The sequence below is a fragment of the Saccostrea echinata genome, unplaced genomic scaffold (genome assembly GCF_033153115.1).
Source record: "Saccostrea echinata isolate AGI-Se365-2 ecotype Australia unplaced genomic scaffold, CSIRO_AGI_Sech_v1 ptg000009l, whole genome shotgun sequence".
NCBI lineage: Eukaryota > Metazoa > Mollusca > Bivalvia > Ostreida > Ostreidae > Saccostrea > Saccostrea echinata.
In genome coordinates, this window is record NW_026889758.1 from 38,864,477 (window position 1) to 38,878,043 (window position 13,567).

At 32.3% G+C, this 13,567-nt stretch overlaps 2 protein-coding genes and 1 long non-coding RNA gene across 3 annotated transcripts; 2 read left to right on the forward strand and 1 right to left on the reverse strand.

The window, feature by feature from the left end:
- The first annotated feature begins 878 nt into the window (after window positions 1-878).
- Window positions 879-1,521, forward strand: LOC133183683 (uncharacterized). Its single transcript, XR_009720703.1, has 2 exons — window positions 879-968; window positions 1,121-1,521. It is a non-coding gene; the product is annotated as an uncharacterized LOC133183683 (long non-coding RNA).
- A 7,076-nt stretch (window positions 1,522-8,597) lies between these two features.
- Window positions 8,598-9,608, reverse strand: LOC133182709 (uncharacterized). Its single transcript, XM_061317558.1, has one exon. The coding sequence runs from the start codon at window positions 9,606-9,608 to the stop codon at window positions 8,598-8,600; it is 1,011 nt and encodes a 336-aa protein (XP_061173542.1).
- A 138-nt stretch (window positions 9,609-9,746) lies between these two features.
- On the forward strand, window positions 9,747-12,733 carry LOC133183684 (ATP-dependent DNA helicase RecQ-like). The gene is made up of 3 exons (XM_061318608.1): window positions 9,747-10,197; window positions 10,986-11,133; window positions 11,251-12,733. The coding sequence occupies exons 1-3, from the start codon at window positions 9,897-9,899 to the stop codon at window positions 12,125-12,127; spliced, it is 1,326 nt and encodes a 441-aa protein (XP_061174592.1). The 5' UTR covers window positions 9,747-9,896; the 3' UTR covers window positions 12,128-12,733.
- The last annotated feature ends 834 nt before the right edge of the window (window positions 12,734-13,567 follow it).

The following is a 13,567-nucleotide window of genomic DNA, read 5'->3' on the forward strand; positions in this document are numbered from 1 at the left end:
ACATTGCATCCGGACAAATTTTTCAGACGAGTTTCGCGCCATACACTGTTCGCGCCAGTTTCAATAGATATCTCTTGTGCAGAATAGTCGTTCGTTTCCTAAATGACCGTGTGGATTTATCTATAGGCGCTGTATATCAATTTGCTCTAAATCTTACATCCAAAATGAGCCAAGTAAAATTTCATTGCTTTTACTTACACATCAATTATCAAAAGTAAATTAATTGGAAAAATTGTATGGAATATTTAATGGCGGGAGTTTAAACTGAAAGATTATGTGAGGAAATTAGCCTACACAGAACCCCCGTTATATAATCAATAAAAATCACCGTGCAGAAGAGTCCAATTACCAAGGGAGATTGAACATTGTTCAACTCCCCAAAATGCATGATGTGCATATTTAGATATATTTTAAATCTACAGAATCTTGTGAGGACCACTCTAGTGTCTTTTCTTACTGCATGAAATGACAAATTATATTAATTTGTGAAGACAGTGCAGGTGATTACTTTTAATTACAACTTATTAATTTATTATTACATGTAATTAATTTGTTCTGAGTGACGAGGAATTAATTTGTTATTATAAGTTACTGTAAAATCCGCCAATGAGGATTGTATCGTAGGAAACACTTTTCGTATGTTGTTTGGGTTTGTATTGAAAAAACTGAATATCCGAGTTTTTGATTGGTTTAAGATGGATGCACTGTAGGAAAAATTTATGTTTTGTTACATGATGAAAAATTGCTTGAATTATGTCTTTCCACAAAGGACGTGAGTAAATTTAAAAAAAGTAATTACGATAAAAAAAAAAAAAAAAACAACACCCATTAACATAAAAAGCTCCACTGGAGAGGCGGGTTCTTTTGATCGGGAGTATTTAAATAAGCAAACTGCGCACATTCAACATAAAAAATATTGCGTTTGGAAAACTTATCGAACGGGCAATACAATAGCACAGGCAAAAATGGTAAGTTGGGTTGCATTTCTAAGTTTACACCATATTTTTCTTCATAAATTTGTTGAAGATATATTTGCATGTAGGTATATTTAGTTTTTGACTTTTCTGAATTCCAAATGAAAGTGAAGTACATTAATCAGTAAAATTTCTCTTTTTATCAGAATAAACGTGGACTGGGGCTCTTTTTGATCGTCTTACTTTTAGTTTGCCATGTTCATGATTCGGAGGCAGGCTGGTGGTGGAGGAGAAGAAGGGGAAAAAGAAAACTTGTGAGTGTGAACCAGGACGGGGACGAATTAAAGCTACTGGAAAAATTGGAAACTATTTCTGGAGAGAATGAAAATGAGGTTCTGCAAAGGAAGGAAAAGAAAAAATAAAGGACGGAGTGTACGTGCAAGATAGAACAATATAGTAGAAGTTTGTGAAAAGCAAGACTGATTCGATTTGATATCTGGAATTTTTAAACTTTTTGCTTATAAAGAAACAATTCGGTAATTTTGATTTTTGTAAATTAAGTTCATAAAAGTTACTTTATACCATATAAATAAAGCATATAAAATCACTTAATGTTAATATATTTCCTTCAAGATTTTACAATCATTTGCACAATAGTAACCAATGGATTCTTGAAGCATCGATAGAGTAGTGCAAGCGCTTGAAATATAAATATGTGTAAAATGTAAAATACTCGTATATTGTCAACTTAAAATTGGCACATACACTGTATATATAAAATATGATTGCTCCTTTCTTCCGATTTAAGGGAAGAAGTGTCGCCAACATAAAAAAAAAATACATTTCAAAGTGCAGCGTTCCGCCAAGCTTTTCTCCCGAGTTACTGTACATATAACGATTTCACCTAAGTTAAATACAGACAATCATTTTAAGTTCAATTTGACTTAGCATTTTCAAGTAAGGTTAATTAACTATTATATAATGAAGATATAAAAATATTCATCAGATATCTCTTAAATAGAAATCGAAATTCTGTTTAATTTAATTTACTTTCATTTGACTGAATCAACACATTTACACAAGTAAACACAATTCTGATGGATGTTCAAAATAGTCGTGTAATTTTACAGTTTGTTTGGCAGATGTCCTATGAATAAGGTTTTTACTAACTGCAGTTTTTGTTTTGTTTTGTTTTTTTTGTTTTTTTTTTTGTATATGTTTAATCCCAAATGTTTAATCCCAAATATGAGACCTGAAAGAGGATACCAAAGCATTATTTTGGAAAAAATAATTTATAATTATTTTATTTTTTAAGTTATACTACAGTTTGTCTTTTAGATGTCAAGGAGTAACTTACGGTAGCTCAGTCGGTAGAGCGCTCGTTTCGTGATCGGAAGGTCGTGTGTTCGAATCAATGCCGCGACTGATCTAAGTCGATAAAAAATAGGCAGTAACTGTTCCTTCGCCAAGCGAACTTTCAACTTTGAAGTGAAAGTTGCGGGTCTTTCGGATGAGATCTTAAAAACCGAGGCCCCGTGCCACGGTAGGCGTTGGCACGGTAAAAAAACCCTTACTGCTCAATGTCACTGAGTGCCGAGTAAAGGTCCAAATTTGAAGTTCTTCATCGGTATATGGTGACGTCTCTATATGAGTGTACTATCGCATGGTAAAACAAACTTAAGTGACTGAATAAATAATGAATACATATGTGACTTTATATTTACATATCTATAAACGATTTAAAAACCTTATCTATATATTTCGTTTTTAAATAATTGTCAGTAATTTAAATCATGTACCCTATCAGTTCTTGCATTTATCGAGTGTAGTGTTTTTTAGGTTTTGAGTTTATGAGGTTTGAGGGTTTATCGTGAAGACCGTTTATCCTATTCTATCGTGCGTATATTCTATCGATCGTATCGTTCACTGTCTTGTATCATGTCAAGAAAAACATTGCAGGTACTTATAATTTAATGATTAGTACCCTCTTTCCCATCAATTATGGAATTATATTGCTATGTTCTACCCAAGAAAAAAATAATCCTTTTTGACGACCTTGGCCTTTACAAAATGACATACATGTACCGGTACACGCCAACACCGTAGAAGACAAGAAATCACGGGTTTTCGGAAAGAGACCTTCAAATTATGTTTACTATGAACTTTTAATTTTTCTCACAGTCATGAAATCAGACTAAAACCTAATAATGACTCAGATATATCTGGCAGGGAGTGGAAATACAGTCCTAAATATTTAATCAAAAGCTATTAAGCAATAGAAAGGTAATTCTGATGCATCTTCAAATAAGCCAGCACGGATGACTTGACCCCTTACTCTGTGAACTAAATTTCAGTTTCGGTGCGGTGAATGACCTAAAGTTTATTATTCATACTATTTTCCTGGTGGATAATAACGAATAATGATTTATAAAGGTTCAATTTAATTTATATATACATGTATGTCCAACATAATCCCACCCTAACACTTACCTTTAACCAAGGAATGTAATTTTCATGATAATGATTCTTATGCACGAAATATTTTTGCTCAGGGGACGGCCATTTGATTTTGAGGAAGGAGGGGGGGGGGGCTGGCAAATTTTGGAAATAAATAATCTTTCCTCAAAAATATTGAAAATAAATAATCTATCCTCATTTGACAATAAAATTAATAATCTGTCCTTGTTTGGTGGTACTAATACCCCCCTCCCCCATTTATATTGTAAACTGGCGTAATTTGCTTAAACCTATTTACATAAAAGATAGTGATTTATCCAAAGGAGATAACGAGCGTGTGACCAGTCTATATATATATATATATATATATATATATATATATATATATATATATATATATATATATATATATATATATCACTGTAAAAAATTATGTTTAACTTGTGTTTAACTTTTAAACAGTCGTGTTTTACAATTAAACATGGTGGGTTTAAATACAAAACATTAGCGTTTAACATATAAACACGACTATTTAAATTGGTGTTCAATAAGTAGGGTGTTTAATCATCCATCTTAAGCACGCAATGTTCATATGCATCAAATCAAAAAATTAGATTAGGTGTTGCTTCTCAGTATTGCTTTGTGCATTTGCCATTTGTACAATTTCTTAATTTATGAAGTAATTCCGTACATACTAGTAGATATTTTACGAATAGCCAGGCAATACGTTGACTTTAGATCATACCAAAAGCAATTAAAATTAAAATTAATTTATGGTATTTTTGTGCCAAAAATTCATAAACTGTTAAAGGGGAAAGAGAAACATATATTATGATGACTTTTATAATTTTATCAATATTTTAATCACCGGTGTTTAACACGAGTGTTCATTTCTTAACCATCATACGTTTATACTGCTTTTCATTTATGAAATGCAGGAATGTTAGGCCTATCGTCTTAGTGCAAATGCGGCCATGTGCAGCGGTCGGCATAAAATATTTGTAGTCTTTAAGTATATTGCGATGTCTAATTAATTTGCAGGGATGTTCATCTCTTATTGTGAATCCTGAGAAGAATACATTACTTGATAAAGGAAAGTGATTTTAAACGAAGATCACACTTAACCTTGAGAGTAGTCCGAAATATCTGACTTTTTCCTGGTTTTTTTTTTTTTTACTATTTTTATATTTTACGTGCTGTCCTTGATAAAATTCATGCTCCCTATCACGCATTATTATGATTATTTGCTGACCATACATAACTTAACACATAAGCGCATGTATTCACATGCCCGCGCATGTATTCTTTAAGGAGACTTTACATTTTTGGAGAGCGTTATTTACATGATAGAAAATGCCTTGGGTAGCCCCCCCCCCCCCCTTCTCTTAATTGTTGCTGTTGGGCTGCTCCTGCAGTACATTGATATTTAATTTTTTAGTGTATACACTGTTTGTATGCTTATGTGATTTATTTGTATTGCATATTTTTATTTTAAACTTGTTTCTCAGTATGTATTATATAATTAAAATTGGCGTGAAGGATAACAAATTATTTTTTTTTATCTCAATGTATTCTTTTACAGATAATTTTCTGAATTTGCATAGTAAATATTTTTTATCTATCTATTTTTCAGGATATTTCTGATAAGAAGAAGGAATTAGAAATACTAAGGTTGAATAAAATTTTGGAGAACGGAAAACTGGAGATCATCATCCGTGGCAGAAGAACCTGAATTTTACACACAAGCAGAGGAGACTGTTTAACTCGGTTAGAATATTATATGAAATTTTGTGAGTGATACCACGGCAGCTCTTGTGAAGTTGCAAGAATAATTAATGAATTAGTCGTTTACAGATAAAAACTGGAAATTTTCTTCATTTGGTTAAAACTCTGAATATTAGTGAAAGTAAAATTATACAGGTACAACTGGATTTATTAACTGCAATACATACACAATGTATAGGCAATAAATAACATTTTCAGTCTTTTTGCATTATATTTAATTATGAATTTGTTTGTTTTATTAAAAAAGATGCAATGGACGCCCTGTCCCTTTTTTTAAAATAAAGTTTCAAAATTTTATTCTCGAAAAATAGTATTTCATTTTATTAAGCGATTTTCCTATTTCACCCCCCCCCCCTCCACCAATTTTATTGAATTTTAGATTTTAGTTCACATGCAGGTTTTACATTTTCATGCTAGTTTTTTTTTTGTTTTGTTTTTTTTTTTTTTGGATAATTCTATCTTTCAACTTGAATTGAATTATGTATCTACATGTGTGTGTTAGCAAATGTGTTGATAAATGTTATAATTGTTTATAAAGTTTGAATCTCTATTCAACATTAAGTCATTTATTAATTAAGCTTTATGTACATGTTCATCATCAAGAACAGTGTGTTTTGTACTGTTTTATGTTTGTTTCAAATAAAAATGTTGAAAATTTATTAACACGTTCAAGTGTTTATTTATTTTGTAAATTAAACACGTTGAAGTGTTTAAAAAATGACGTATAAACATGTTTAAGTGATTATTATCTGTTGCATCGAATAAACATGTTTAAGTGTTTAGGTTGAACGTGTTTATTAATAAAACATGAAATGTTTAAATTTTAAACACGCACGGTGTTTAGTTAGTAAACTCCTTCTGTTTATTTAGTGTTTAATCTTTAAACGTTTTGTGTTTTTGAAATGTTAAGTATTTAAACAGAATGAGAAGGAAGTATTTAAATATTAAACCTCATATGTTTAGAATTTAAACATTCTAACGTGTTTATTTCTTAAACACTTCACAAAGTGTGTAAATTTTAAACGTGTTAAAGTGTTTATTATCTGTGGCAATTTAATGTTTATTTTTAAAACACTTATTTTTTACAGTATATATATATATATATATATATATATATATATATATATATATATATATATATATATATATATATATGTATATATATATATATATATGCAAGAGCATGCTCTAAGTACGTTCAATTTTTAAACCTAGACAAACTACGGACAAATAAGTTAATGTTACAGATATTTCAACCATATCGTTGAAAGTTACCATTTCAAAAATTGTATGGTCGTTATATATGACCTTGTTTGCAAACACAACCAATCATTGGGTCGTATTTTGACCGACATGCTTCATATCTATTGTTAGACCATTGTTTTTATGCTAAATTTGACTACGAATTACTCCGTCTACCAGATCAATACATAGGGTTCACGGCGGGTGTGACCAGTCAACAGAGGATGCTTACTCCTCTTATGCACCTGACCCATCTTTGGAGTTTAAAGGGGTCCGTGTTTTATGCCCTCTTCACTAATTTGTACTGTTTTTAATAAGAATTTAGAGATCGATCACTATTCGTTGTCTTCACCTTTTTCAGGTATGAATTTTTCTCTGCACACAAGTGGGTCCACCCTCTGAAAGCTTTATAATTATTTCGGTCTCATTTTCTCTGCTTGATGTCCAGGAGCGAGGAAATCCATTTCAAAAGATCGCTAAAATTATTCAAAAAGTTAATCCTTTCGGTCCGTGAAAAAAAAAATCATCTTTCACACGAAGCAGATATATACCCTAATCAGTCTAGTATCTTCCCTAAAAATACTATAGTAAACTATAGTGTACTATAGTTAACTATAGTAAATCAAAGGTTCAAAGTTATCACAATAATAAATCAAAGTTTTCTAAGTGATCAATAAAGTGTCAAAGTTTTCACTATAGTAAATAAAAGTTATCACTGTAGTAAATCAAAGTTTTCAAAGTTATCAACATAGTAAATCGAAGTTTTCATAGTGATCACTACAGTATTTCAAAGTTTTTATAGTTATCACTATAGTGTCATGGTGATCACTATAGTAAATCAAAGTTTTCAAAGTTTGATTTACTATAGTGAAACCAAGCCCGTCAAATTTCATCAAATGATTCCTTTTTTAGGCTATTTGTGCGTATATAGGTGGCTCTTTTTTAAAAAATGAACATATTAATCAAAATATAAGTATTTATCGACATTTCATGTTCAAGAAATCGTGATCTTAAAAAAAAATTTCTTTCTCCACACTTTTTATTTGCATTCATTAAAGTCCCACGCACAAGCACTCCATACCGATTTTTCTTTTTAGCTCAACTCAAGAGTGGAATTGAAGGCTATTTAAAACCATTAAGCCTGTTATTTTGTTTAAATCACCTTAATCTCATATCAAATGAGAAAGGAGATGGGTGAACAAGGTGTGCAGAATGCCTATAACTTTAGATATGTTTAAATAATATTCAATTTGTGGATTTAGTATTTAGAGTAAAGTTCTCGTTACTGAAATTTATGAAATTATGATAAACAAAACTTTTTTTTTCAGCAAAAATTATTCTGTTATCAATAAATAATGTAATATTCGTGGGGTTCGAACCCTAGCAATGAAAATCATAAATATCATTTTCCTTTGAGACCAACACGCTTACCACTACGCTACACAATTCCTGACGAATAGTGGCATTTAAATCATGTTTGTGATATATGACCCTTGACTAAATGGACATTTTAAGTATTTCTCGGACAGATGCGAATGTTGTGTCACGAGTGTACTTTAAAAGTATTTTTACGCATACTTTAGGATAAACCTTCCAAAAATGGAGCGAAGACCCACTCATATCGAAAAATTGTATAATGGTGTGAGAAAATCATCATTTTTTCCCTCTCAAGTGTGTGTATGCTATTTTATAGGGAAATAATTTCAATCTTTTTGAGATTTTTGCAAATTGTGGAGATTTTACATAAAGTATACTATAATGTTCAGTGGCGTAGCTTGGGGTAGATGAATATGGAAGCATAACAGGGCAGGGGGTTTGGGGGCCGCCCTAAGGCCCCCAATGGGCCCAGGGGGCGAAGCCCCCGGAAGCTGATGGATTTTAGACAATTACAATAGGTAATTTCAATGTCTACAATATACATTTTTCTTCAATTTCGAATAGATTGATTAAACATAATATGCATTAACAAAAACAAAAATAGATTACTAGTAGTCGAAAATTGTAACTTTTTACTATGTGAAACAAACTATCTGGATGGTTACATAAAAGAAACAAATAAAATAATTGTAAATGAACGTACGTGTACATGTACGACTTTACCCATTTATATCTGTATCTTGGGAAAAAAGGAAGCCCAGTCTTCGTGTTTTCTTCAGTGCAAATGAGTCAATTACTTTGTCAGTGTCTATTGACCATTGTTTATAAGCGTGTAGCACTGAGAGACTTGAAAGTCTGAGAAAGCATGGTTGACCTGACATGAGTTTTCACTCGTCTCATTAGACTAAAACTTCGTTCTGCTGTCGCAGTAGCAACAGGCATAGTAATAAGAATGGATAGACAAATGAAAATATTGGGGTAGAGATTAAAATTGGTGACTGCCAATGTTTCTGATAAACTGGCTAGCTTGCAAGTGGGGTCTCTTGCCATGTCCCACTTAATTCTCCAACGGTCAACTTCCTCTTGGAATTCGACCACTGTGGTGGCAGTTAAATCGTCGTGGTAGCAGGTGAATATCTTATTCAGCATGTCATTTGTGAGGACGTGGAGGTTTTGAGGGATTAAGGTCTGTGCAGCAAACCTGTCCTCGTTCTTCACTAATCTACTTGTAAGCTCTTGGATCAGATGATCGACAAAAGGCAGGTACATTGCCCGTTTCCAGTATTGACTTGGGTTAACAGCAGGTACGTTTACTCGATTTACTTGGCGAGCAACTCCTCTGGGTATGACAGGTACCTCATTTACTGACGCTGCCACTACAGTAGCTTTGTGAAACAAATCATCCCAGTGCCCGTCCTCGTTTCGATTTCGTCTAAGTTGTTCGATTACAACTTTATTTTCAGCAACAGCCTCAATCAGATCGATTTCTTTATTCTGTAGCATGGCTGACAGTGGTACAAGTGGTTGTAGAGTAGATTGTACAACGACAAGTGAAACAATAAAATCGATTGAGCAAGCATATCCTCTGGCTTTGGAATCACCTTGTTGTTCCAGATCTTCTAAAGAATCAACCACAACGTTGTATGCTGATAAAAAAGTATTTAAAGAGTCAGATCTGCTGGCCCATCGAGTTTCAAAAAGAGTTTTCAACTTTTGTCTTCTGACCATTTCTTCCTTTACTTGAGCATTTGCTTCCAAGTTTTCTTTAAAAGAAAGCAACCTCTTAGCTGAGTAATCAAAGGCAAGGGCAATTGCTTGGACCGTGTCCATCATGTTTCTTGCAAGTGGCTCTTTGCTGGCATGTATTATGGCTAAGTTTAAATTATGTGCTTTACAGTGAACATATTCCGCTCTGGGAATCCTTTCCTTTATCCTCGCCTGTACACCCAATCTGATTAAAATACAGATCTCTTCATAGCGCAAAGCGCAGAGAGATCTGACAACGACCCATTGAGGGTCATGTTCCGTGACGTCAGAATGAACTTTATTATTTGCATGAAAGATAAATTTATTAACCAATCACAATACTCGTTACGAAGTTGGTTGTAACATTGTTTCAAAATGGCGTCGAAAGAAGAAGTATCAGCTGCGTTTGAAGAAATTAAAGAAAATTTTGGTTTAGATGAACTAAAAAGCGAGCAATTAGACATCCTGACATCGATTATTAGGAACGAAGATTGTGTAGGCGTGTTACCGACAGGATATGGCAAGTCTTTACCATACCAGGTAGCGAAGGGTGTTGCGAACAAGTTGGGAAAAGAATTCCATAAGATCATCGTATGCTCCCCGCTCATTTCCCTGATGCAGGACCAGGTGGCTCGCTTACAGAAATTTGGAAATGGTCTTAAAGTTATGTATAAAGGTATTAAACTTAAGGTTTATTCTCCCTCAACGACAGTCCTTCAAAATGTAAATTGATTATCATCATTCTTAATTTTGTTGCTGGTCGCCTTAGAGTATACCTGTATACTTAACAATATTTTAGAAGTTTAATGAAATTTATTTTATTTCCGGGGCTAAGTACTATAAAGCATTTTAATTTAAAGGATTTTTTTAAATATGAAGAATATGACCCCTAAATTGCCGTGCTGATCAGCATGGTCAGATATCTCCTTTAATAACATTGTTTGTAGTTACATAGAATAATATTATTGCAGTGATGTTTGTTTGCTCACTTTTTAATGACTGAAACACCATAAAATGTAGAAATCTTTGCAGTTTCTTTATATAATTTCAAAATAATTTTTTTCTGTTGGCATTGCAGTAATTAATATCACATGCCGGATGCCAAATTAAAATTTTATTCTGCATAATTCAGTGAAAAATAATGGAAATTGGTCTCACAATCAGTTTTTATAAAAAATGTTCCTTCAAAAAAATATATATTGTGGAAAAATAAAATTATGACTCGCTTATGGCAATATACTGTATGTAAAGCTGCAACATAGATGAATTTTTCTGTCAGTAAAATGATACCTGTATATTGTCCAACAGACCCTGTTTTACAATCATGACAATAGTGATTGTTTCATGTGTTGGAAATTAAAATATAACCACTTGTTAGTTCACTAGAAGTGAAATTTGGATAGAAACATATAACTTCTGGACATTTAGTTATTTAATTTTTAATCATTTTCAATTATTAATAAGGTCAAAAGGATTATTGTGCAGTGGAGGAATGTGACATCATATTTTCTTCACCAGAGCATCTTGTTGGGAATGATGATTGGAGAGGATCCTTATCGAAGCTAAAGGTCTCCTTAATAGTAGTTGATGAGTTCCATACAGTTTCTACATGGTAATTCATTCTGCACAAATGTTATATTTACATCTTAAGTAAAAAAATGTCCATTTATCACTCACTAATGAAACATTTTGAGTTTGCAGCATTTAATTTTTTTATACTTTATTTCAGGGGAGAACTTTCCAAAAATGAACATGAAAAGGTATTTAGGCGCTGGTTTCGTTACCTTGGAGAAGTAAGAAGCCTCTTTCCGGAAGCTTCCATGCTTGCTCTCAGTGCAACTTGTACAGATGAAATTCTCAAGGAAGTGCTTCAAGCTTTAAGTATGGAGGGTGCAAAACACATAATTGTTTCTCCAGATAAGGGTAACATCAAGTACAGTGTTTTCAGAACAGGTAGAACCATGGAACCATCTTTATTTTGGCTTATAGATGAGTTGCATGAAAATTTTGAACGTTTTCCTCGAACATTAATATATTGTAACAGCATTCAAGATGTCGCAAGAGTATTTACTTATTTTAAAAAGGAACTACCAGATTGCAGTGTTATAGAAATGTTTCATTCTGAAACCAGTGATAAGAAAAAAATGGAAATAGTGACTGATCTCAGTTCATCTGAAGGTGTTCTTAAAGTAGTTGTTTGTACCAGTGCTCTTGGTATGGGGGTTGATATAAAGAACTGTCAAAACATAATATTATATGGACCACCTAGAAATGTTGTAGATCTTGTGCAGATTGTAGGTCGAGCGGGTCGTGATGGTTGTAATGCCAGTGCTTTGTTATTATGTAGTTCCTACCAAATAGGACATGTTGATAAAAATATGAAAGGAATTATTAATGATGATGCATGTCGTAGAAAAAATATTATGAAACATTTTATGTATGCTGAGGTAATGTTTGATCAGGAATTGCATAGATGTTGTGATAATTGTGCTCAGAAATGTTTATGTAAAAAATGTGAAATGCCATATTTAGAAAGTTTATATATAGATAGCCACACTTTAAACACAAATTCACCAGATGAGAATTCAGAATCAGATAGTGACTAATATATACATGTATGTATAAACCAATTGTTGATATATTTGTTAAGATAGTTGTTTGTAAAGGTTTTCTTTAAATGATGGTTGACATCCAGAACTGTCAAAATGTTATATCAATACGACCACTTTAATTTTGTGCAAAATTTGTTTAAGCATGTTGTGATGGAAGTAACATGAATAATGGCAATGCTTTGATATTATAATGTTGTCATACTAAATATGTTGATAAAAAGACAAAAGAAATTATTGATGTGGAGATGTAAATCTTGTGCAAATTGTTGGTTAAGCATGTTATAATGGATATAAATCCAATTCATGCTAATGATTTCTTGTTGTGTTGTTTGAACTAAATATGACATTGATGAAAGAACGAGATGCATATTGTAGATGATGTTGAAAATTTTCCAAATGCAGAGATTATGTTTTACCAAGAACTGCGGAGATGTTTTGATAATTGTGCACAAAAATAAGCATGTAAAATATGAGAAGTGCCAGATTCAAAATTTAATTAATGTATAGTATACTTTTTTTTTCAGGAAGTGACAATCCACCTTCATTTTTTTTATACTCTCTGACAAAAAAAATTTGGCAAATGTATACATATATATGAGATGTAGTGAATAAAATAAATAAATATAAAATCAATTTTATAGCTTAATTCTCAACAATAGAGAGTTTTCTATCACAATATCAATAATCAGTGAAACTCTGTAGAAATTCTGGGAACCATCTTGTTTGTTTATGGAACCATGTCCAGAACAGAATTTTTCTAATGGAGAAATGCATGTACTGGAAATTCATTCTGGACACAAAGATTGCTCTTGTCCTGTAAGTGTCATGACTTAAATTTCAGCAGAGGTCAGTTTTGGCATGTTCAAGGGCACTGACATACATTAATAGGTATATATATATCTGTTTTCTAGTCATTGGAAATTAACAAGCAAATTCAAAGAATTGTGGTCCCCCGCTTTTGATGTCTTAGTGGATGGGATATCATTTATGGCATATTGTGTCAAATATGAACACCCTATCATGTCATTCAAGTAATCATAAAAGTTAAAAATATTTAAAATTAGGTCAAACATGATCAAGGGGCAAAAAATAATAGCATGCTTGGAAACATCTTTCAACATTTCAACTATGAAAGTCCTATCTCTTCTCGATCAAAAGTTATTTTAAAAATTTTTTTTGAAAAGTAGGTCAAGGGGTCAAAATCATAGTTTATTTGGAAAGGCATTGTTACAGGTAATGAACTTGTGAAATATGAAAGCCCCATCTCTTGTCATTCAAAAATTATGACCAAGGTTAAAGTTTTTGTGACAGACAGACGGACGCACAGGATTTAATGTCCCCTCACTTTCGTGAAAGCGGGGGACAAAAAATGAACACTATAGTATAGTAGAGAGGATTTGTCATGACCTCTCTGTGAGAGAGGTGAGTTGCGAT